This window comes from Anticarsia gemmatalis, chromosome 18 (genome assembly GCF_050436995.1).
Source record: "Anticarsia gemmatalis isolate Benzon Research Colony breed Stoneville strain chromosome 18, ilAntGemm2 primary, whole genome shotgun sequence".
NCBI lineage: Eukaryota > Metazoa > Arthropoda > Insecta > Lepidoptera > Erebidae > Anticarsia > Anticarsia gemmatalis.
The window spans coordinates 10,559,660-10,584,288 of NC_134762.1; the positions used below are offsets into that span (position 1 = coordinate 10,559,660).

Genomic DNA, 24,629 nt, shown 5'->3' on the forward strand with positions numbered 1-24,629 from the left:
AGGTCGAGGAAAAAATCTTTTTGCATTATAGTATGTATGCACTTGTAATTAATTTATTCATGAATTTATAATAACCTATAATAATAAATGAATATTGTTACTTACTCAAATTAAACAAAGAAATTACTTCCATACTAATATTATTAACAACAGCTATATTAATGTCGTCGAAAAACTGTCTATAACGCGTTCGCTAAATCAATACACCATTTTCATTGAAAAATCATTCCCAAGCATTTTATATTACGTATGAAACTTCGTAGGCCTAATAGGGTAAGCTAGTATGTATTGATTCGTCCATTGACATACAAAGACAGCATAAGAATCCAGAAGTGCAACGATAACTAAACGAATAAACTGTGAAGACGAATAAAAAGCCTCTGAATAAATATCACTTATGTAACCGCACAAATGGAATTATTTACGCGAATTATAAACGAACACGCGCGGTTATACGTAATGCGAGAAACTAAATAAATAACTGATTTTATTGAATAAGTTCGTGTAATATTTGTTGTATATCGTTTTTTCGGGATATCCATACAATTCATTCTTTCGTACTTAGTATAATAAAAGCGAAAGTCAGTTTTCGATGAAATTTTGCATGGAGATAGTTGAAGTCCCGCGATCACACATGGTTACTTTTTTAACCCTTAACTGTCCCACTGCAGCGCAAGGGACACTTCCCAAACGGCAGGGAAGGGGTTAGGTCTTGAGTCCACCGCGCTGGCCAAGTGCGGGTTAGTGACTTTGCATGTCCTCAATGAATGTTTTAAGTTAATGTTTCTCCAATAATCAGACGTTTATGGACTTGTAATGGGGAATGATATTTAAAATACTTTATCGATATAGCCCACTTCTACCTACTGTTAAGCATTGATCGCTCAGATCTCAGCAGTCCGCTTTTTTTATTTGGTCCTACGCTTTTCTCATCCATTGCATTTCTAGACATTTTACAAAGCAATCAATTTTTGTATGCATATATTCATATTCTCATCATTTCTTTATGAAATTTAGTAGTTTATTACTGCTTATAAAACTTGCACCACAAAATAAAGGCGCGTGTCCACTAACGGGTAACGGCCTGTTTCCGGCGCATAATAGTGTCCACTAAATAATTGATAGTTGTCCGTAATACAGGCCTGTATTGTTGTATGTTTGTATGTATGTGAATGTGTGGGAAATTGTTCGTGAATTAAACTATAATGTAGGGCGCGGTTGAATGGGACCCATGAATTTCGTATCAGGTGTGTTTATGTTGTTTTTTTGGCTTTTCTCATGGTGGCACTCCTGTGAAAGTGTGGTGATGTGTGCTGTTTTTCCCCGCGTGATATTTGGATGTTCTTTTTTACATTGTACTATTCCTTACCAAAATCGCCTTTGGCCACGTGAATTTAGGACTTAACTTCTCCATCAATTCGAGATAACTCTTGTTAAGTAGTGAGAAAATATAAGAATATAGCATGAAAGTAAATCTCGATGACAGAGATTTTAACCCCAGGAAAGAGCCCGAAGTGTCTTATATACGGAAAGCTTACTTTCTTTGATACAATATTTATTTTAAAAATAATTAAATTAAAATATTCTTGATAGTTAAGAACAAACTTTTTGTTTAACCGTTACAGATATAATAAAGGAAGCCCTTCCTAAACACATGAGACCACAGAAAGAAACGTCAAGAAACTCTCGTTATAGTAACCTATCCATTCTCTTCGAAATACTGACTTCATTCTTTCGTAGCTTAGTTAACAACAGCCGCGCGGATCGATCTCTGAGGTTAAGCCATGGAAGCCGACTCCAACATAGCTCGGAAGAAAGGCTAAGCTGATATATATTCTTTCTAGCTTCAAGTTAGTCTATTAGTAACTCTCGTTGCATAACCGTTACCTTCAACAATGATACAAACATACTAAGTATTCTAAGACATATGAGGTATTCCAATTGTCTGTCATGCAAGTATAACCTTCAACTGTTTGCTGAACACGCATACTGACTCATGCTGGCTTAATGTTTTCATTTGTTATGTGTATGACTCTGTGAAAAGTTTACTAAGTGAGTAGGGTTAAGGTGCAGAGGGTTAAGATAAATGAGAGGTTTTGTTATTGAAATTGTAATTTAATAAGCTAAAGTTACTTTTAATATTGTTGGTTAGTTAACAGCCGAGCAAGGTTAAGCTATGTATGAAATTGTGGGTTTCGGCTGTCATTTTCAAACATCTTTGACAGTCATTAACAGTAGTCAGAAGCTTGAAAGTCTGACAACCAGTCTTACCAAAGGGTATAGTGTTATAACCCAGGTAACTGGGTTGTGGAGGTCTGATAGGCAGTCGCTCCATGTAAAACGCTGGTATCCAGCTGCATCCGGTGAGACTGGAATCCAACTTCAAAATAGTTGGAACTAAGGCTAGGCTGATGATCATGACTTCAAATACTACCAAATTAGGTTCTGAGGCCCTAAAGCCTTCCTTTACAGGCTTAAGTCTGTATATAAATATGTGACCCACAAATATGGGTATAATCCAAGATAGTGTTTTTTTTTTGTTTTTATTTTGGAAATATTGACATTTAAAAAGAGCAAGCCGTGAGTTTCTTGCCGTTTCTTCTCACGAGCAACAGCTTTTCCGAAACGGTGGTAGATAAAAAAATATTTTGACGATTTCAAATACTTGTTCAAGTTTATGAAATAAAGAATATTTGACTTCGATAATTTGAAGTCTAATTTGGCAAGACCTATGACAAAATTTAAATGATTAATTAAATTAGGGTCTAAACCAATTTTGAAACTATCTACATATTAAGCCTAAGAAGCCTAAAAGCTCAATGATATAATCATAGAATTATTGTTTAACTTTTAAACAAAACAATAAAATGGAATACAAATAGTGCCTCATTAAACGATACTTTTGACTTTTAAAACACAAAACAATACAATAAAATTGAAAGCAATGTCTAACAGTTCGTGCGAGCAGTCATTTAATACGAGTTATGATCGGTGGTCATTAGTTCATTACTTATGACATTCAGAAGGTTAGCTTGAACTTGTACTGTCAGGAATGCTTTGTGTTGCATTCGTTTGATGGAATGATGATGATACATTATTTTTAAGATGTTTTAGACTAAGAAACTAAAGTTTAAATGGCTAATTCTTAAACCATTTCGATTTACAATCTTTAAAGATGTAGGAACCTACCTAAATAAACATCTTTTAATATAGGTGCTTCGTTGTTTTGGAGTTTTTTTATTACAGATAACAATACATACAGGTACACAAATCGAAGTTACAGGTTACTTATGGCACTATATCCCATAATGAGTTTTTTTTTGTTTCCTTGACGGAAAATGTTCATGACTTTAAATACGGACTTTTCTACTTAGCATTTCATGACAATGCACCGTTGAGAAACTTTAAGAAAATGTATGATTCTAATAGATTTATTTTTAAATGTAAAACTTAACTGCAGACTGTTTTTTGGTTTTAAAGCGAGGTACAAATTAGCTTTGCAAAATAATTTATCTATATGACCATGTATCGTACGGCAATGACATTGCAACAGTAAAGTAATCGATTATACGGGCATTTCCGTGGGCATTCTGCGCTGAACGTTTGCATTCATACACGCGAATGTTTCAATCAATACTTTATATGAACTCATAACTGTTTCGAGTGCACGTGTGGTGTAGATCACAGATCGCTTTTATATGCCGTTTTAATATACTACAGACAGTAAAAGTAGCAATATTTATTAACATTTTCATAGTCGATGTTTGACCAGATACAACCTACTTATACACGATAGTTTTTTGTTACGTACTAAAAAACAATGTTTTGCAGTTGGTTCAAGCGAGTATCCAGAAGTTCACTTTTAAAATGTAGTAAATTTTTTTTACGTACGTTATGTTAAGATGAGGCTACTGTTTTCATACAGAATTGCCGACGGTAGATGCTAGTGGTAGAAAAATATACTAAATTCTCTAGTAGTGCAAATTTAATTGGATACCTAATAGGTTAACGTTATCTCTAATTGACAAAATCTAGTAAAGTGTACCTTAACGATTCGTCCCAGCATTGAAATGAAAAAACTTTGACATATATCAATATGCACTGGTTTGCAATATTTTAGAACTGAGAATTATAAAATGTTTGTTATTTGTGTATTACATATAATTAATCAATTAAGTGCTTTGAACCAATAAGATACGTAAGCGCTATTCGGGCATTCCGATTTACAAGTTGGGAAAAGTGTAATAAGCGTTTTTTGGTTTAGATAATTGTCAATTCTTGTGATGACGTCACAAGGATCGTCAACATAAAATTCCGAAGATAATAGACGCAAAACCGCGAGTAAAACCTAGTTGTATAATAAAACATAGCATTCTAAGTACAAGTCATACTGTGTTGAGTCGCGACGCCGTATCGATTTTGTTCGACCTTCAGACGAACGAACCAAACATACTCCACGCTTTTAAACTAAACCACCTAATTGTAGCATACCTTGTTTTATTGTTTCAAGACAAGATATTTGAAGTACTTCTTTAATTTGAATAGAAAATGCCCGTTTAATGGTCATGTTTAGACTTTTTATGGTAATTTTTGTTAATGTATTTGCCTTGTCTTATTTAGGTAGCCCATAGGCAGCTGCGCTCACCGGTCGGTAAACGATTTATGGGTTAAGTAACCCTTGACTTATCATTCCATAGATAGGTGACCGCATAGTGGTATTTGAGTTGGGCGTCTTCGTGCTTCGGAGGGCACATAAAAAGTTAGTCGCGGTTGTTGTCTACTAAGATAACAGTCTCTACAACTTTGACATTAGGTTAACCACTAACCATACGACAAATAAATAAAATTTTGATACTCACATGAGACTTAACTGCAAAATAACAAAAAGCAAACATGACACTTCTCGTAGTTATTTGTATTGAACCGCTTAGAAAAAGGAGGATATTAATTAGACTGTTTTTTTTCGTATTTGCTTTGGCAAATTTCTCATATACTTAGGTACCGACTGTATATAGAATTGTAAAATTACAACTACGTTAATATAAATATCAGCAGTCATTCGTTCGGAGGTACCGTCGTATTTGTATATAGTATAACAACATTGCAAAATTCATATTTCTTGCCAATTGTTTTATTTGCATGACAATTCACACTTCAGATACATACAAATCATTGACACGAAATAAGCCTTCGCTCGGTGTGAGTTTTATTTCTATTTACCAATGTTTAAAAAATACTAGACTAGGAATCGTAGCCATGTTATGTGAAGAATTCATCCCTTAATTGAAATATCAGGTATTCATGACGTTCATAAAGGTAGATCATTTACCCCCGGATTCTGAGTACATTTAACGGTAGTTTATCTATTCAATAGCGTTTTTTATATAAGTTTTAGCGCTAATGAATAGATAAACTACCGTTAAATGTACCTCAGAAACCGGTAATTAGTAAAGTAATGTTTAATATACTGTAGTATAAAGTATTTATTTATTCCGAAATAATGACTAATGATGTTTAGTCATTTCGAAATAGATTTTTCTATTTTAGTCACAAAATAATTGAAATATTAAGAGTTCCAATCAAGCACGTAATTATGTAAAATTGCTGAATTTCAGTGATTAGGAGCCAATTACTTGAAATAAATTTAGAGAGGTAATTTATTTAGATCCAATCAATCGTTAATTGAATTTCAATTGAAAAAGCTAATTTAATTTTACGAATAAATAAGTTGATTGGATAGACACATGAAAAACAGAAATAAGTGTATATTTTCATAACACCTTTAATTAATATCCTAAAACTATTCGAAGATGTTTATACTGGAAGTAGAATCAGTTTTTAATTGTGAAATTTACTGTGCGGACGTAAATGGAAACGCAGAGAGGACGTGCTATAAAGATATACTCAGATCATATCGGGCTTCTTCTTATCGTATGGTTAGTGGTCAACCTAGTGTCAAAGTTGTTCAAGCCGCCCGAAGGCCTTTGACATGGCTTAACGACTGTTATCTTAGTAGACAACAACCGGGACCGACTTTTTACGTGCCCTCCGAAGCACGGAGACACCCTGCTCAAATACCACTATGCAGTCACCCATCTATGGAATGACCGCGCCAACGGTTGCTTCACCCACAGATCTTTGTCAGACCGGTGAGCGCAACTGGCTATGGGCGCCTCTATCATCAGTGGTGATGTCTTGCAAAATGATCAGGTGCGTAGTACTCGTAACCGGTGATACTGTACGACAAGATATATGGATGAGAATGAAGCAAGGGAACTTTGTGAGGATTGTACTAAGTGGCGTTTTCTTGTTTCTACCTAGAGATTAGAGACCAGAAGCTAGGGGATTTCTAGACCTTCCGTTGGGAAGAAGGCGAGATTGTTCTTACGTACTTAAACATCAAACACATGTCATTTGTCGAAAACTACAATTTAAATGAACACTCATGCTCTAAAGGTTCCCATTTTATCCACAACTAGCTGACCCGCGCAACTTCGCTTGCGTCACATAAGAGAAACATAATTTTCCCCGTTTTTGTAACATTTTTCACTGGTACTCTGCTCCTATTGGTCGTAACGTGATGATATATAGCCTATAGCCTTCCTCGATAAATGGGCTATCTAACACTGAAAGAATTTTTCAAATCGGACCAGTAGTTCCTGAGATTAGCGCGTTCAAACAAACAAACCAACTCTTCAGCTTTATAATATTAGTATAGACTAGCTGACCCGTGCGGCTCCGCTCGCGTGAATTTCGTACTGTTGCTTATTCGTTTGAGCAAGCGAATTGTGAAGCGCTCGATACACCTACACATAAAAATGCTAACAACTCTTTTGTCATCTAATGGTTATTTACGAAAGGGACCCGAAGGGCACACAATGTGACACAGGCTCAGGTAGGCCTGATTTCCTGTGGTTACCTTCTTTTCCGCTCTCGTCTGTATCCGTACCAGTTTACAGTGTAAAATATAATACCTTATTATAGACTGACCATTGCTTACCCGTCTGGATTCAGAATATTATTATAGCTACAGACAGACCTATCTGCGCCGGAGCTCTTCACACGCGTAATAATGTATACTTGCGATGATACGTCCGAAACCGCGTAACCCGTAATTATTTTTTATATATCATCCGTTGTTTATTTTTTAAAACTTACCACATAGTCTGTTTCATAGCTATCCAATTTATTTCCAAAATGCAACCAATTAATTTGGTTATGTGTTTCGAACAACAACGCCATCTGTTAGTTGCGACGAACAACGACAACAAACGAAATTACTCGATTTGCCATCTAGGATATCCCGACCGCACCGGACCCACGTAAACCAACATTTTTGTGTATTATATCATACAACATTTATGTTTGAAAATCTTATAAATGTATAGCATGTTTCAAAGGTATTTTTTTTACAATAAAGCCATTAAAATAAATTAATTAGAAAAAACATGCTTTGTTGCGGACTATAACGCCATCTATTGGTTGGTGCGAACAACAGGTATCGATACGGCGGGCGCCGCGTTAACTTTAAGCGAATGTTGTGAAATGGATTGTAAAGCCATCTATGGTCTCTATAGGGAAACGCAGGTTCAAACGATTTTTACGTATTTTTTTCAATTTTCTAAAAATCTTTGAAATTTTATGCTATAAAAAGTATCCTAGAAATTGCTCCACTACTTATTCTATGCATATACCAAATTTCAGTGCATTCTATTCGGTAGTTTTTACGTGATAGCGACACATACAGACGGAGGACAGACAGACAGACAGACAGACAGACAGACAGAAAAGAAAATTATAAATTGCAGATTCGGTATCAGTATCCGTTACTAAACATCCCCCATTGGTTTTTTTTTAAATATATTCAATGTACAGAATTGACCTCTCTACAGATTTATTATAAGTATAGATATAAAATAAGGTCCTCATTATTTTCTAGAACTGGCTGGTTAAAATTGATGAAATTTTTCATCACGGACAATGCCTCCGCCTCACCTTTATTTTGTTGAAAACCAGTCTAAAACCTTAAAAAGGTAAGCCTATTAAACATAAACCTAATAATCGGATAACGACCTTTTACAACTCCAAATTGGTACCAAATTGATAACTAAGCAATAATGACACGGCCTTTTTGATTGACGAAGAGGTCATTAGTTCCAAAATTGTAGAATATTTCGAGACAATTTTAATACCATTTATGTACATGACGGTGTAGAATATGGTTTGAAATTAAAAGTCATTACAGAGAGTCCAATTTGTGAATGTCATAGAATAAATAAATAATTATATAATGATGTGTGAGAGTGAAAATGAATGATGATGTCGTTTGAGAATGTGTAAAATTGTCTAGAATAAATCTTGAGATAAGTAGTAAGTATTACTTTATGCTATAAAATTATGTCTTGTGGTTTCTGTTTGTATATCTGAATGTACAGTTAAAGATTAGCGTAAAAAAACAAATGATGGTTATAGATCGGAATTTTAGCACTACGATCAAGTTCCAGGTCAGGACAAAACAAGCAATAGGTGCTAGATTTGTTAGGGAAAGATGAGAGCTTGGCTGTCTTTATAATAAAGGAAATGTGCATGGAGTAATTAATCATGTTTTTACACTTTCGATGAAGTCAAAAACGTTATCTATGTAAAAAAGACAAATAATCGTAGTAAATTTGTAAAAACTAATAAGAGTTGCCGACAGTTCTTAGTAAGGCAAATAAATATACATGTATATAGAAAGGCACTGAAAAAATGTATACATTTTGTATCAAATCAAGCATCAATTTTAATACAATACCCCTCAATCATGCTCGTTATGAAGAAATTGGGCTTATTCATACTGAGTGGGCGACTTGTAAGGACATACTGTCATTTGTGACTCACTACAAAAATATGAATGTTTATGTATACCTATGTAGTGTATGATATTAGTAATGTTCAATAACGATTATGTTAAATAGTGTCACTTTTTAGTTAGAATTAGAATAAATATCAGTCTTTGGACAACTTTAGAAATAATTATTGTTCTGCTAGATTCAAAGTCGCGTATTTATGTACTTTACGCAGCCACAATTTTTTTTTTAAATTTTAAAATCACAATAGACAGTAATTGCAAGTTTAGATGTAAAGAATAGTGCTAGAAGAAGTAATTTTAAATATTTCTTTGATCAATACTATGTTCCTTTGAAATACATTTCAACAGTCATCTTTTTAATGACTGGAAGTAGCCAGAAATATATCATATAGGTGTACATACAATTTTTACAATACATCTCTTTTTAACTAGTAAATATTATGTATCATGTAACTTATTTCAAAAGTATCTAAACGATCGTCAAGTTTGCTTTACTCATGTAAGCGTGTACAAAGTATGTTTTGATTGAAAAACGCAGCTTTGATCGTGCGACGCGATACCAAACACCGAAGCAACAAACTTTGTTCCATATTAAAAGTATATTGACATACTTTATGTTATTACCTTTTTTGTAATATTTATACAACAAAATGTATGTACCAAAAAGATTGGAAATAGTGAGACTTTGGGCCAGTTTTGGCCCATGGATAAGTAGGCAATAGACTAAATTAAAGCAAATGTTTAACTGTAACAGCAAATGTATATAAAATCAGCATAATCAGCTGACAAATTTCAGCTTGATAACGAAACCGAAGCTTATTCAGAAAGAGACTAATCTTACCACAATTTTTGTATGCATATTTGTCAAATTTTATATTTTTGTCATAGTTCATTGTTTAAGTGAATGAGACAATAATACGACGTATATGCATTAACCCCTCTTTATCATTTAATATCAAGAACTGAAATCAAAGAAAGACAATTATATATTTATTGCAGTGGCTAAAAGAGTAGTACTACTACTAGTATATCTGAGACAGACTTATCTCCTCAGGTCTCTCATTAAACATCATCTTTATCTAATTAATTACTGCATACTGGTTTATTATAAAGATATTTCAATTGCCATGTATTTAGCTTCGAATCTGTTCATGAAAACATTGAACCGGTGTAAAACTGGTTTGTGTAAACATCGTGTAAATTTAGATAGATCGCGCTAACACTGACATTACTGAATAAATATTGAATGTGGGAGTTTGTGGGCGAATAACTGTGAAAATATTGAACCAAAAAATATACTATTGAAAAGGTATTAGATTATAGAATATAGAATTTTGTGGCTGTTATAACAATATTTCGTAATATTGGACTATAACATTGGGAATCTATCAAAGTCATACAAAATAAAAGCTGTAGAAACTGCATCTGTGAAACTAAAAAAAAAACAATTAGATACTCACTTTCCCGTTTATGCAGGCCCATGTTTCCGAGTTAGTAGCTAGCAGACGGTCAGACACATCACATACACTTTCTACACGATCGCATCACTTTCGATCCATCACTATTCAATGTTCGTAGTGAGAGTTAAGCCGAGGACACACGGGATGAATTACGCAACGCGTAATACGCGGCGGGAATTAATTACGGTGTTTTTGCGTTATTTAAGTTGAATTTTTTTGGTTTTTTGCGTAATCTGAAATAAAATTACGTGGGTTGCATTTAGTTAAACCTTAGGTTAACAGTTCTAAAGATGACTATTTAATAGTCTGAGTAATCATTAGGTCCTTTCTATGCAATGCATGTAAAATGAGATCAAAGATAATAAGAGAAAGTTGGTAAAAGACATTGCATAGAACAATCTGTAGCTTAATTCTCAACTAGTATCGACTACCGACACCCGGCTACGTGTCGCAAAATTTCAGAAGAAAATCTGTTTAGCGCCTCTACCGTGCTCCGTAAGAACTATTTTGGCAGTACATTTTAAATGTCAAACTCGATGATTCATTCTATTTATTTTTAATTATGCTATTAATAAGTGTTGGTAATATTTTTTTTGTAGACTTCAAATCTTTGACAATATTTGGCATGAAACTCAAAAAATAATCAAGCGTCTTGACAGATTTATTTTAATATGTAAGTTGACTTCCCGCCTCCGCTTCACATTTGTAGAACAAAGCATTAGCGTAGGAAAGAACATAATAACATTGCTCAAACACTCTTTTGAATCTGTTTAACTGAAAAGGTTAATATGTGTTATAGCGTGGGTTGTTGTACAAGAAAATTTAATATTTAGGACAGGAGATCACTTTTTGTTATGCAATAATAGAGATACGGGAATAAAAAAGAACTTGCTCCCCCCTCTCTCCTCTCTCTCTTTCTCCCCCCCTATTTATCTATCTCTCTATCACCCCCCCCCCCCCCTCTCTATCTCTTTCTGGCTATTCGTCCCATATGAAACTGGGGTCAGCCTTCCTCACACTTTTCCTCCATTTCGCCCTATCCATGACGTCGTCTACCTCAACCCCACATGCCTTCAATTAAAGAGAACATGCATTGCGTTATTTTTACGCAAGCTTACACTGGCCGTGGTCGAAAGCTGGCAGTCGCATGTTCGCGTAAATTCCCGTATAATGTTAGATAATGAACATGCAACGCGAAAGTATTAAAGTTACTTTATTTTTTTTGTAATGCAAATATTATTGAAAGGAGGTTCTAATATAATGTCGAGAGTATTTATTTTTTAATTTATATTGGTTATTATACTGTCATAGATGTATAATTCTGATAATACCTAAATTAATGGTGATCGATCACTCTTTGGTCAATCAATTAGTTCTTGGTTGAATATTTTATGATGATAAATTCAGTTTATATGTTTAAGATTTGGGTCAATAAATAATAATTATATTGATGCATAATAAGTGACTTAATTACTTAGTTTTTTTTTGTCATAGTTAGTGGTCAACCTAATCTAAAAGTTGTGAAAGCCGTTCGATGTTTTATTTCAAGTATCAAACGCCTTTAATACACATTACTCTACTTTACGATACTTACCCCCCGTTTCTGAGTACATTTAGCGGTAGTTTATCTATTCAATAGCGTTTTTTTATATGAGTTTAGACGCTATTTAATAGATAAACCGATAAATGTACCTTAGAAACCGGGGGTTAGTCGGGAACCAAATTCTCCAATAGTAAACGACAAAGTCGAATACATTATTTACACAGACTACACAATTCACTAGCGTCATACAAGACAGCCTATAATTTTCTATTTTCCTACATGCAAGGGAAATGACAAGCCATCATTTACTCATTCAGAATAGAAATAGCTCATAACCTACGTCACATATCCGAGCTGTAATGCGTTGTCGTCATACAGACAGCCATTAAAATGTGATTAGAAATATACTAGTTTTATTGTTATTAAAAAAACATACGATTAATCTATATGACATGTATTTTTATGTATATTATTATAAGTAAAACTGTGTTTTTTTAGTATCTCGGGACGTTTTATTTGGCAAATAGTTGCGACGTTTCTTGCTATGTCATCTGTCAAATATGGCAAATGATTCCTTATAAATGTTACTCGCTTGATTAAGAGTAGAAAAAATTACCAAAAAATGTATTTTATCGTATTAGAGATGCTTTCACAAATGGGTTTATACTTGAAATTGGGTTACTGGCACCTACCTGACAACATTAAATATTTTCTGCTGAATATTTCCATTTTAACATTTATTTTGATCGTCCCATTCGTGGGCTCACATTGCTCTCAATATGAAAAAGTTAAGGCTTTCACAACACTTTAAGTGACACGAGACTTAAATGTAACTTAAAATTGAGTGCCGTTTTCGGCAGTTAACACTTCAAAAATCTGTTTAAACATTTAAAACTGTGTCACCGAAAATTTTCATAATCATTGTTTATAATATTTAAAACAATATGTAATAAAATGACATAACAGACTGTGTGCACACGACCTAACAATGAAAGTATGAGAAGAGTTTCCATTTTAGCACATTTCTTAAAGTAGGAACTTGCTAAGACAAATAAAGAGTTGCGTACTAGGATGTTATGTCACTTGACTGTGAGTTAACAATGACATGCTAATTACTTGCATGTAGATTATCTGATTTTTGTACTATGATGTTAATTAGTCTATGTTCAATTGGAATTAGTCATTAAAAAGATTTCGATGGAGAATATTGGGATGTTTTATGTAGTAACCTAAAATTTAACTTGAGGATTGAGTAGAACGGAATGACAAAGGTATATTTTTAAAAAAAATTAACAACAAAGTTAAAACCTGTGCTATGCTGTAATACTTTTCAAAAAAATATTATTTTAGGGCTTGCAAAGTCCCAAACCCGCACTTTGCCAGTGTGGTGAAATCAAGGCCCGATTCTCCTCCCTCGTTCGGGAGGAGACCCTTGGTTAGGTTATATTAATAGGTTAATGAATGTGATACTTGTCGAAATATAGGAGAAAAGACTATTCATTTAATATAATTTCAATTTATAATTAATCATGAACAAAAAACAACATGTTTTATAAGAGCTTAGTTAATAAAGGCATCAAAGTAAACAATGGATTCACATCGGCAGACAAAATGTAAACATAATGATGGGAATTATGCACGCAAACGCTAATTGTAACCAATGAAAGTGGTACATTAAACGCGTTACTTGCGTTCACACGCGTTCAAATGCGTTCGCACGCGTTCACTTTTAATGCGTGATTTTCATCTAATTAAAGGAAAAAACGCGTTCATGTTATGTCTTAATTATGTTATGTACTGCAGGTATTTGAATGGAATTCTTAAATGGGTTATTTGTTTGATAATTAGTTTTTGATGATTACAATTTTTAGGTAGTTTTTTTGGGAGTTTATGAGTGTACTTTAGTCTTTTCTGGTGAATATTTTTAAGCACTTTAGGGGTCTTGATTGATCTATAGGTTACAAATATTGAACAGATTATCCGAATTAGAACAAATATATTTGTAAATTAGTTTCTCGTATAGTAAAATTTTCTTGTATTTGGTTTAGACTTGAAATCAGACTACTTCAATTTAGTAGGTAACTAAATTGAAATAAAAAAACATGGTCTTAAACAAATCATGTAACTGCATTTTAATGATTTATTTTCCTTATAACTGTAAATACAAAAATAATTCAGAAAGCACTTAAGATAAATACAAACGCAATAGGGAAACTTTCAAACAGTATGTAATTGAAAACATGACTCTATAAACAATTACTGTGTAGTCATTGGTCAGATGTGGTGTCCAATTATACGAGATCACGTAGTGAATGGAATATTGTGGAGAAATTGTATAAACTTATGAGACATACTTTTATCTATACTTATACTATTTAGTATTGCTTTATAATGATATAGTGCTTGAAATGGCAGGTTGATGAATGAGCTTAAAATTATTTATTGAAGTATGACACTTCTTTCTTTTAAACGTTTTTTAGGGATTAGGAATCATGAAATGTTTTTTTGGCAGAGATTTAATAAAACTACTCATCCCTAGGATCAAAATATGAACAGTTATAATAAAGCAAATTGATGGATTTCGAGTTTGTACGCACATACAGGCTCTCCAGTGGACTCCTAATAGAATATTCCAATATAAACTAGTAAAACCTCTAAACACTTTACCCAACTTGGGAGTTGAACCCAAGACATCATGATAGTAGTTACATACAGACCACAGAGACAAGTCGTCGTGAAAGTGTACATATACTTAGTTACTTCGATGACACGGCACTTATCAATCATCGCTTTAACGCGTGTCACTCGGAAACTGATTAGTAATTGAGTTTGAACACGCAAAGATGAGTACGTGTTTATTTATTTAATATTATATAATGTGTGTAAGTGTGTTATGTAATTTGTTAAATATATTTTGAGTTTGTAAAGAGCCGAAAGCTTATATTATGCGTCCTAGGCGAAGATTTAACAAAACCAATGAGTTCTCGAAGTTATGTGTGTATTTGATATAATTATCACTGGTTTTAAAAATAAAAGAAATTACTGAGAGTATATTTTGCAAGCCTGTGAGGTTTATTCGTAGTTTTTGAAGGAATTCAAATAAAAAAATAATGAGAGAGGTATTTTCTTGCTGTGAAAAGTGACCCGTGTCTAGCAGATAAATTATGTTTACCTTTATTTATATTTTAGTAGTAGCTTTCTTCCTCATAGATACAATCTTGTTATATTAATCGAATAATTAACGATGTAACGGTATAATTAAAGTTTAGTTTGGTATTTCCCGACGTTTCAAATCCTTTTTCCGGCACACATGGTTGCTAATTAAGGGGAACGTATTGCTAGTTTTGAAAAAAAAAAACAATTTTAACAGTTTTTTAACACTTATGAGAATATGAAGTAGCCATTAACGTCAGTCTCATAGGTTACGGATAAGTATCACATGACCTATCCGATCAATAAAGTACGAAAATCCTGTCAGAATTTTACACGATAAACTAACCGATATCTTCTTATCATAGGAATATTACAGAAATTGAATATAATAATTAACACATATAATTATGTAAATAATATGTAAGTTTGTAGTGTAAGTTTTTATCGGGCTATGTTCTCTTATTGGAAAATTAGTTCGATTCAATAGATTCATAAATTATCTTACAACCGAAACATATTTATCTCAATATAAATTTGTTTTTTTTTGCTATTACATGTATGTAAGTATATACTATGTTGAATACAAGGCTATTGATCAAAGTGTTCGGACAATCGTTTTCCCTCGCCGACAGCGTAATGATTCGTTTCCTTTATATCTAATTATTACATAAACGAGGTTGCATCAAATAATAGTTTTATGTACCGTTTGTTACATACATAACATATTTATGGTGATATTTCTTCCTAATGGATGATAAATAATATGATCTTTTATTTATTCCACAATAATATTTTTTGAGAGTAGAAAAAACCACGCGGACATTTTTTTACGCGGTACTTCGTCCGCCACCTGAATTTTCCCATGGGAATGCGTCATTTTCCCGGGATAAAAAGTAACCTTTGTCCTTTCTCGGATATCAAAATATCTCCATACCAAATTTCATGCAAATTGGTTCAGTAGTTGAGGCGTGATTGAGTAACAGACAGAAAGACAGACTTACTTTCGCATTTATAATATTAGTATGGATTACATGGGACTAAAATTGTTCATTTCGAAAATAATATTTCAGACACCTCTCCTTACGTTTTCGGGTATAATAGGCGTGATATTATGTATGTTTGTATGGAGCATATGTATCACAGGTAATTACAAATGTCAAGATTAAATTTGACTGAAACGGCTTAGCAGTTTAACTACAAAAGCATATTAGACGAACGAGTTTATAGAGATAAGCTTTAATTAAAATTTATTATAATACGTGATCAAAATGATTATCAGATTTTTCAAACGAAAATATTTATTAAAAAAGTACGTAATAATAGTTATTTTCAAGGACAAAGTTACTTTGACCTCAAGTTAATGCTGCAATATTAAACTTTTTTCCAACAATAATTTTCTTTGTTTAATAAAGTTCTATTACACCACAGTTTAGTAGAAAACTGTAAAAGTAATTTTTAATAATGTGTAGTAAAATATAATAAAGAAAGTTGCTGTCTAACTACTGTTTGTAAAGTATGAAAAATGAGATATTTTTTACTTTTAGAATAAATTTCATTGGGTGTAAGAATAGTCAGACACAATACAGATGGCAAGATGACTTGTAGTATAATTTCCTATACACAAACTAAAATTATTTAAAGAAATAAGTAAACTGCCTCTGTGGCCCGGTCGGTAGTGTATTCTTTACTGATTATGGGGTCTCAGGGTCGATTCCCGGTTGAACAAAGTACTATTGGTCTTCTCTAACTTATATTGGAATAATCCTCAATAGTCCAGACTTAAGTAAAATACACGATATATAACAATAGGCTTGCCCTCTATTACATGGGACTAATATTGTTAAAGACAAAACGTATTTCATATATCTCTCCTTACACCTTAAAGTACAACAGGATTGATATTTTGTATGTGTATGTACCATGTATAACTTAATTTTATTTCTAATTAAACCCTTTTATGAAGCGTGCTAATGAATCCATTAAAAATAATTATCACTCTACATTTTCTTAATACGTATTTAATTACCCTTTTTATGCTTTTAAAATAATTTAAAGTCTAATGTCTGTGATATGACATTCAGTTGAACTTGGTTTTCAAACGATCGATATAGGTTTTTCCATTTGATTGACTTTCAGTAAAGGTTAATAATACATAGTGCATATCTTTAAAGTAATTTATTGTTAATGTGTTAGGCAGAGGGGTCTTGAACAAGGATATTGTGTAATATGCTTAAGATGAAAAAGGTACCTTTAGAAGTCAATCAAAGCCTGTATACCTATTATATTATTTACTTAGTCTATCAGGCTAACAAAATGAGATTAGAGGACTTCGTATCTTTAAGAACTACATATGTAAACTACTCGGATAGGCGATGTTTTTCACAAAAGACTTTCAAACTCTCCACTCCTTGCATGGTAGTGGCCCTTATAAAAAGACAGGTAGTAGATAAGTAGTCTATTGATTTATGATTCCTAATTATTTTTATCTATCCTACTAATCAAATCAGCTTTGATGAACTATTAACTTTATAAACGCCGTAATTTTATTGATGTGCTAAAACCAGTTTTCTACTAACCTTTACTAAATCAAATTAATAATACTGATGATTCTTTAACTTAATAATAAATAACCTTCGCCGGTATAATGGTGATGTAATTTCTTTTGGCGCAGTTAATAAAACTTTAAAAGTCTCGCGCCTAGAATTTATAGAATTAATTTGTCTTGATTATTTGTTAAATAAGGTTTTAAAATTGTTGTATGTTGCCTGTTCATAAAATTACAGAGTTTATAGGCTTTTACAAACATACAAATACAGTACAATATAGAAGACTTATTATAATTTGTTGATGACAAAAATTTTACACCGGTTTTTCAGTCTGTTTTGAACACATACTAGCATGTTCAAAACCGGTGTCGAAACAATATATTCTGTGTACAAAACAATAATTTGTAATAAAAATATAGGTATAATATAAGACATTATGATGTTTTTACATTTAGGATGTTATGTCAACATGACAATGCGAATTAGGTTATCATCATTGTCCGAATGGGTATATGGTATTGAGTTAAAAAATAACCTTAAGTTTAGGATGTATCGGTTTCGTGTTATAAAAAGAAAGAAAAAGATTACTAATTTTGCTCCGTCCGGGAATTAAACCTAAACACGATTGTTTAAATATGATTACTTGTAACCACTAAACCAAAAGTGCAAAACTATAAAATGACATCAGAATCAAATCTATGACCCTACTAATAGCTGTGAGATATTGCCTTTGACATTTGAACATAATTACCATAAAGCCTTGACTAGTGAATCATTTGCAGAGGTCGCCTGTTCGATACCCGTCTTATGAATGTTGACATTCAAAATGCAGTGTTATGAATAATTTAATCAAAACTTGATTTTTTAGTTGATTTAATTAATTTTGTATTTAGTTTGAAGGTTTTCTACCAGTTGATTTAGAATTACGTTTGTTCATAAAATATTTGAGTTGACATTTTAAAATTAGTTATTTCTATTAGTCTTTGTTTAAATAACTTCCTAGTTGATCATTTATCAACAGGTTTGGTGTTATTTTATACTATGAAAAAAATAGTCACAAGTCGTGCTTGATTAAGGTAAATATTATAATCAGAGAATACAAATTAGAGTCTATCCCTCTTAGTCATAAAAATATATGAAGTTATGAAAGGCTTATAAAGTGTTTTGTTTCTTTCACTCCTTAGCGAAATGAAAAAGAGAAAACATATTATAGTAGTTTTTTCACTAAAATAAGTTTATAATGTGTTAATGAATAAGAGGGTATAACTATTTAGGCGACATAATCTCGGGTACATTTTTTTGGTGTACTCTAACCTACTTATTAAACCCGCGATATTTATTTTCTTACGTATGAATTAAAACTCTTGAATAGTTCTTCTTTGTTCTAAAAGAACATTAACACGAATGAATGGTACACAATGCAACAATAATCTCTTGAACCGAAATAACCTACTTAACTTTGACACATAATATAATGTAAAGCATTAACCTCTTTCTTTCACAATAGGTTACATTATTATGTTAGATGTCCGGAAAGCACAACTAACAAAAAATATATAAGCTATATTTGATTATTTAAAAGATGAGATTTCAAGCTAAAAATATTAATTGTAGTTTGATAATAAATAAAGGCCCTTTAGAAGCCCATTGTTGCCATTTATTGTACTATATTAGGTGTTTCCGGAAGTTTTTAATACATAATAATATATACCCACAAAAATGTATAAGGGATATTTGATTATTTCAAAGATAATCTTTCTAGCTTTCAATTTTTGTAGTCAAATAATAATTAATTAATCAATGAGAGCGTTTTAATAGCCCACTGCTGGGCAAGTAGAAAGTTGAAATCATATCCCATATTTCAATGACGAAGTATGTGGCCTTGGATTGGGAGATCTCGTCCACTTGCGAGGAGCAGAATGCCCTTTTTGACATTGTAGTAAAATTTTGTAAAATGTGGCAGATAAATAGTATAATTTCTGTTATTGTTATTAAAAGTTACAATAATTACCTATATTATTAGTAATAGTTATTAATATACGAGTGACGGATTCAGACGTCATATTCAAATCAAAACAAAATGATTGAATCGATAAAACGTTTTAGTATAGAATTTTAATGTACATTAAAAGAGGTCAATGCATATTTTATAACATAACAATGTTATATAACATGCATATTATATGCATTTTTAAACAATCGACTAATAATACAATGTCATAAGTGATGCTTATTAATTGTTCTAACGAAACAAGCGTGGAATAGATTGTATGATTCGTATAGATCGATTTTGAGATATTATTGCGGTGTCAGTTTATTTATAACTGACAGAGGTTAGATGCCATACATATCTTGTGAGCTAATAGCTAAAATGAAACTTAAACAGAATTTTGTGGCTCACCGATGATGTCGTGTATGATTTTACAAACATACAAACAACGAACACAAAGTATGACTAGTTATACATAGGTACTGCATTTCTTATGTCAACATTTGCTTGTACCGTATAGGAATACTAGCTGACCCGCGCAACTTCGCTTGCGTCACCTAAGAGAATGGGTCAACATTTTCCCCGTTTTTTTAACATGTTTCGTTGCTTCTCCGCTCCTAATGACCGTAGCGTGATGTTATATAGCCTATAGCCTTCCTCGCTAAATGGGCTATCTAACACTGAAAGAATTTTTCATATCGGACCAGTAGTTCCTGAGATTAGCGCGTTCAAACAAACAAACAAACTCTTCAGCTTTATTATATTATTATATTATATTAGTATATAAATGTTCATCCATTTTGTGATAGCGAAAATGCGGTTCAATAACACTTCATGGCTTACTGGTGTCAAATATTAAAATATCATTTTATGTGTAGGTGCATTGCAAGTCGAATTTGTAACTTTCATCCACTACTTTATGGGCTTAAGGGTCTATTTAAAAAGTAGGTACTCAGTAGCCTAGTTTGATGCTAATGTTATCAAAATCGTTTCAGCGATTTAGTTGTGAGAGCATAACACATAAACTTTCGCATTTATAATGTTAGTATGGATACATCTTTATAGTAATAGCATTCGCATAAATCATCCGGTTTATAGCTAATATGATAATTTATAGTTTTATTCGAAGGTAAACATAGGATATTGCGCTAAAATGTTTTGAAAAGACTAAACGACCATTTTTGCAATACTGTCTTTTTTCGTAAACCATTTAGTAAGATGTGGATGTGCTAACTGATTAATTATGCAAAATATATTAGTGTTAGATATTTAAATTTCACTTTCGTTAGGCGTAACATTCGATTAATAGAATTAATGTATATTGATCTTATGATCCTTAAATAGTCTTTTCCACTTTTGTATTTGGCTATAAGATAATAAATAATGGTCTTATGGCGGATAGGTATTTTTATATTAATTTTGGTTTTGACTAGGTCTGTGGTAGTGTATCCGCCGGCTATACATAGCGTGTGGTTTGATTCCCAATTCGGAAAGAGTGCTATTGGTATTTTTCAAATTTAAATTACATTTTCACAATAGTTGTCCGAAGTTTGGTAACGGGGCCGGTATATGGCAATAAGCTCGCCCCTGTTACATGGGACTAACATTATTAAGGGTTAAACGTGAGAGTATTTCATGTTTCTCTGCCTACTCCTTCGAATGTAACAGGAGTGATATGTATGCATGTATTATCGTTTAGTTTTTATAATATTCTGTCATTCCCTCTTGTCTTACCCCCCTTTACTATATCAATATCACTACTCCAGCACATCAATAATACTATATCCACATACAAATAAAACTCTACACGAAAAGAAATATCCAAAACTCTGCTATAACCGTACTCTTTTGATATATAAATTGCATCCCTTTCAGGGTGGAAGCCAAATTGATACAACACAGTGCTGAGTCACAGGGCATTGACCCCTGGCCCATATCCAGTTGTTTTATGAGCTGTTCCGTAGTATGTCTCGGTTTAGGATTAGTCATCTTTAAGCCTGTTTTGGTGGTTTTAGTACGTCTAGGTTAGTTTTGTCGATTTACATTTATGGTTATGAGATTGGCTTATTTGTTGTGTTATGGCCCGTTTTTGAACAATATTTCTTGCTAGGCGACGTAAAATCATGCAACAGTATTTTATCTTTGAGTATAGTTTTAGGTCTTGATCGCATTTCTAATTAAAAGTAATTATTAGTGCTGGGATCATGTCTAATAAACTATACATGGGATAAATGAGGTGGATGTCATTATGACAGAATCTATTGCCATAGATTGATGACGGCTTAGTGGCATTTGAACTGAATTCGTACTTCGGAGGGGACGCAAAATGTCGGTAAATAACAGTCGTTAAATCATGTCAAAGGCATATCAGGTGGTTTAACTTTGACCACTAACCATATGATAAAATAAAATAAGCTGTCAATTATATAAACAGTAGGTACGTAAAAAACTGCTAAATTAAGACACAACAGTGACTCAGACTAGGATGTTGGCTTCAAAATAAACCAGACAATCCCGGGGGCCAAACGCAGTAATTTGGCATTGTCTCTCAAGGACGTCGCACTTCCATCTACGCGCTAAAGTCAAATGGAGGTCAAACGGTAGTCCTTTACGTAAACACTAGATTACGCGACGAGATATCGAACTTTTGAAAAGGTCTGATTACGGATTTGAGTAAGGCCTTTTACCAGGTAATGCATATCATTATGTCTTGTATTGACTTTTCTAAATGTTCGATTAGAAACAACTTTAATTTATAGACCCTTTTATAGTTTTTCTAACGTAAAAAAGATAAAAGATATCGCGCTTAAAACATGATAATCAAAAATTTTTGTACTAATTTATTGACTCGATTCTTGGGGTTCTCCAAGGTTCAATATTAGGGCACCATCCTATTTTATATAAACTAATGGAAAAGTATTGTGAGTATTATTATAAGATATCCAACAAAATAAATAATAAAAGTAGGGATAGCATGCGTGGGTGTTTTTCGTTAAAGAAGATCCGGTTTGAAATGCTCACTAGAACTCTACAATCGACGAGTATATCACTTTTTTACAATAAATACAAAAACTCTGTTATACAAATAAGGTTATTACATGTTTTTAATAACCGAAACTTTAAAAAGGGTTATAAATCCTATAGACATTTGAAAGTTATTATAATTTTAGGCGTTTCAACCAAATTATATTTCAAATGCAAACAAACAGTCTTACCAATGAACTAGTTACGCTAGTTTAAAATCATTAACTTCAATCAGTTAAAAATAAAATGGGCTTAAAATTGCTGTTACCTACACATTGCGTGCATGTTCTATAATGGTCGCATTTAGTTGGGGCAACGCACTGACCGTAACCCGGTCGGTGGTTTGCGATCAATCATAAACACCCCATTTGTTCCTAACATTCTGTTATCAATCATTTGTTTCCTTTTTCAATGTAGGTTAAGTCACAGTGACACGGTGTTTTTGAGTTTTATTGAATAATTTAGTTTTTAGGTTAAGTTGTTGAGAAAATGGCTGGCTATTTAAGGGTAGCAAAATAATATTTTATTTTGGTATGTTTAACCTAGTTTGTTCGACAACCGTTGTAATCTTAGATTGATGTTTTTAAGTTAAGTTTTGCTTGCTATAATGTGGGTAGGAATACTTACTTTGATGATGAACTTTTAGAAACCTTTATTAATTACAAAAAGTTATTTTTTTTTGGCCAAAATCTGGCTCTATGATTATAAAAAACAATCTAATGCTGTCAAAGTTAGTATTAGTATTTTTCTAAGAGTGAGAGTGAATTAAGGTCATAATATCATTAAAAGCTTAATGATTAATTGTGCAAAAACTAGGTCTATTTAAAAACTAAATAGAAACAGTATCAAGTAGACTCTCTTCAGTATTATAAATAAATGGTATTATCCTTACTAATCCGTTCTTACTAATACTATGAAAGCGAAAGTAACTCAGTCTCTTTGTATGATTGTTCGCTTTTACAGCTTAACTGCTGTACCAATTTGGATGACTTCTTAGAGTGGTATTCCTTTACAAAGAATAAAATAAGGAATTTTCTAAAGCGAAAGCATACTTAAGTAAAACACACCAAAAGTTTGGTTTTATTTTAAAAACCCAATTGTTCTTTGCAAGATCCGGAAATCGAACCAAAGACTTCATGAAGGGTAGTCGTATACACTACCGAATATACCAGACGTCTTGTTTTCATGTAATTCTAAAATATAACAAATCTATCCAGAGCTAGTGGGTCATCTAACGAATAGACTGAACCGTCCCATATAATCCCGGTTAAACCCGAGCCTAACCGTAATTAATTGTACAGATTTACTGCTGAAGTAGGACGTTTTAAATAAATATGTAAATGGGTTTGCTGATTGAGTGACTGGGCCAATGCAGTGACTGATCTAGGGTTTAAGAGTAATGGTACGTAGAAAAGAAATAATAGCTCAATCATTGTTTGACAAATATCGAAAAACATTATTTTACTATTTCGGGACTTAGATGTGAAAAAGTTTTTTTTTAATTTCCCGACGTTGTTCTGAAGAATTTTATAATTAATGTCTTCGGACAGATCACATGTCATCTGATTCCTATCTATGCAAAGCTTTTACTATAGTAACCAGACTTACTACTGGTAAACAATTTTCTTAATACATACTTATGAATGTAAACTAACATTCAGAACAAAAATTACTCGTGCTGCAAAAACACATAGGATACTTTTTACCCTGAGAAATCTTTTCACGCGGACGGAGTGGCGGGCTAGAAAGCTAATAATACCTACTATAAAAATATATATTAGGTCACCAAATCTGCCGGACGGACTTGAAAGTTTAAGATCGAAGACCAATATAAGCATAGTGGATCAAACTTAATTATATTACAAAGACATTTCTATTTCAGAATTTACGATTTACGACATTTCAATTGAAGCTAAAACCTATTGGAAATAACATATGGGATCGACGACATTTGTATATGTAATTGAAACAACATTTAACTGAATTCTCGACCCATTTTGCAATTGGTCCCAAGTTTACGACTAGTAACTTTCAATTAATTCTCAAACAATACCTATAAAAG

General features: G+C 32.5%; 1 protein-coding gene across 5 annotated transcripts in view; it reads right to left on the reverse strand.

Moving 5' to 3' along the window:
* LOC142980418 (protein Fe65 homolog) overlaps window positions 1–24,629 on the reverse strand; it is an 87,016-nt gene that overhangs the window by 34,379 nt on the left and 28,008 nt on the right. For 3 of the 5 annotated variants that reach the window (XM_076125781.1, XM_076125780.1, XM_076125782.1), the window contains exon 2: window positions 10,312–10,544. The exons of the other annotated variants lie outside the window; for them this stretch is intronic. In XM_076125781.1, the coding sequence (XP_075981896.1) occupies window positions 10,312–10,333 (22 nt within the window). In that variant the 5' untranslated portion in view covers window positions 10,334–10,544. The remainder of the gene's footprint in view (window positions 1–10,311; window positions 10,545–24,629) is intronic. 5 annotated transcript variants of the gene reach the window in all.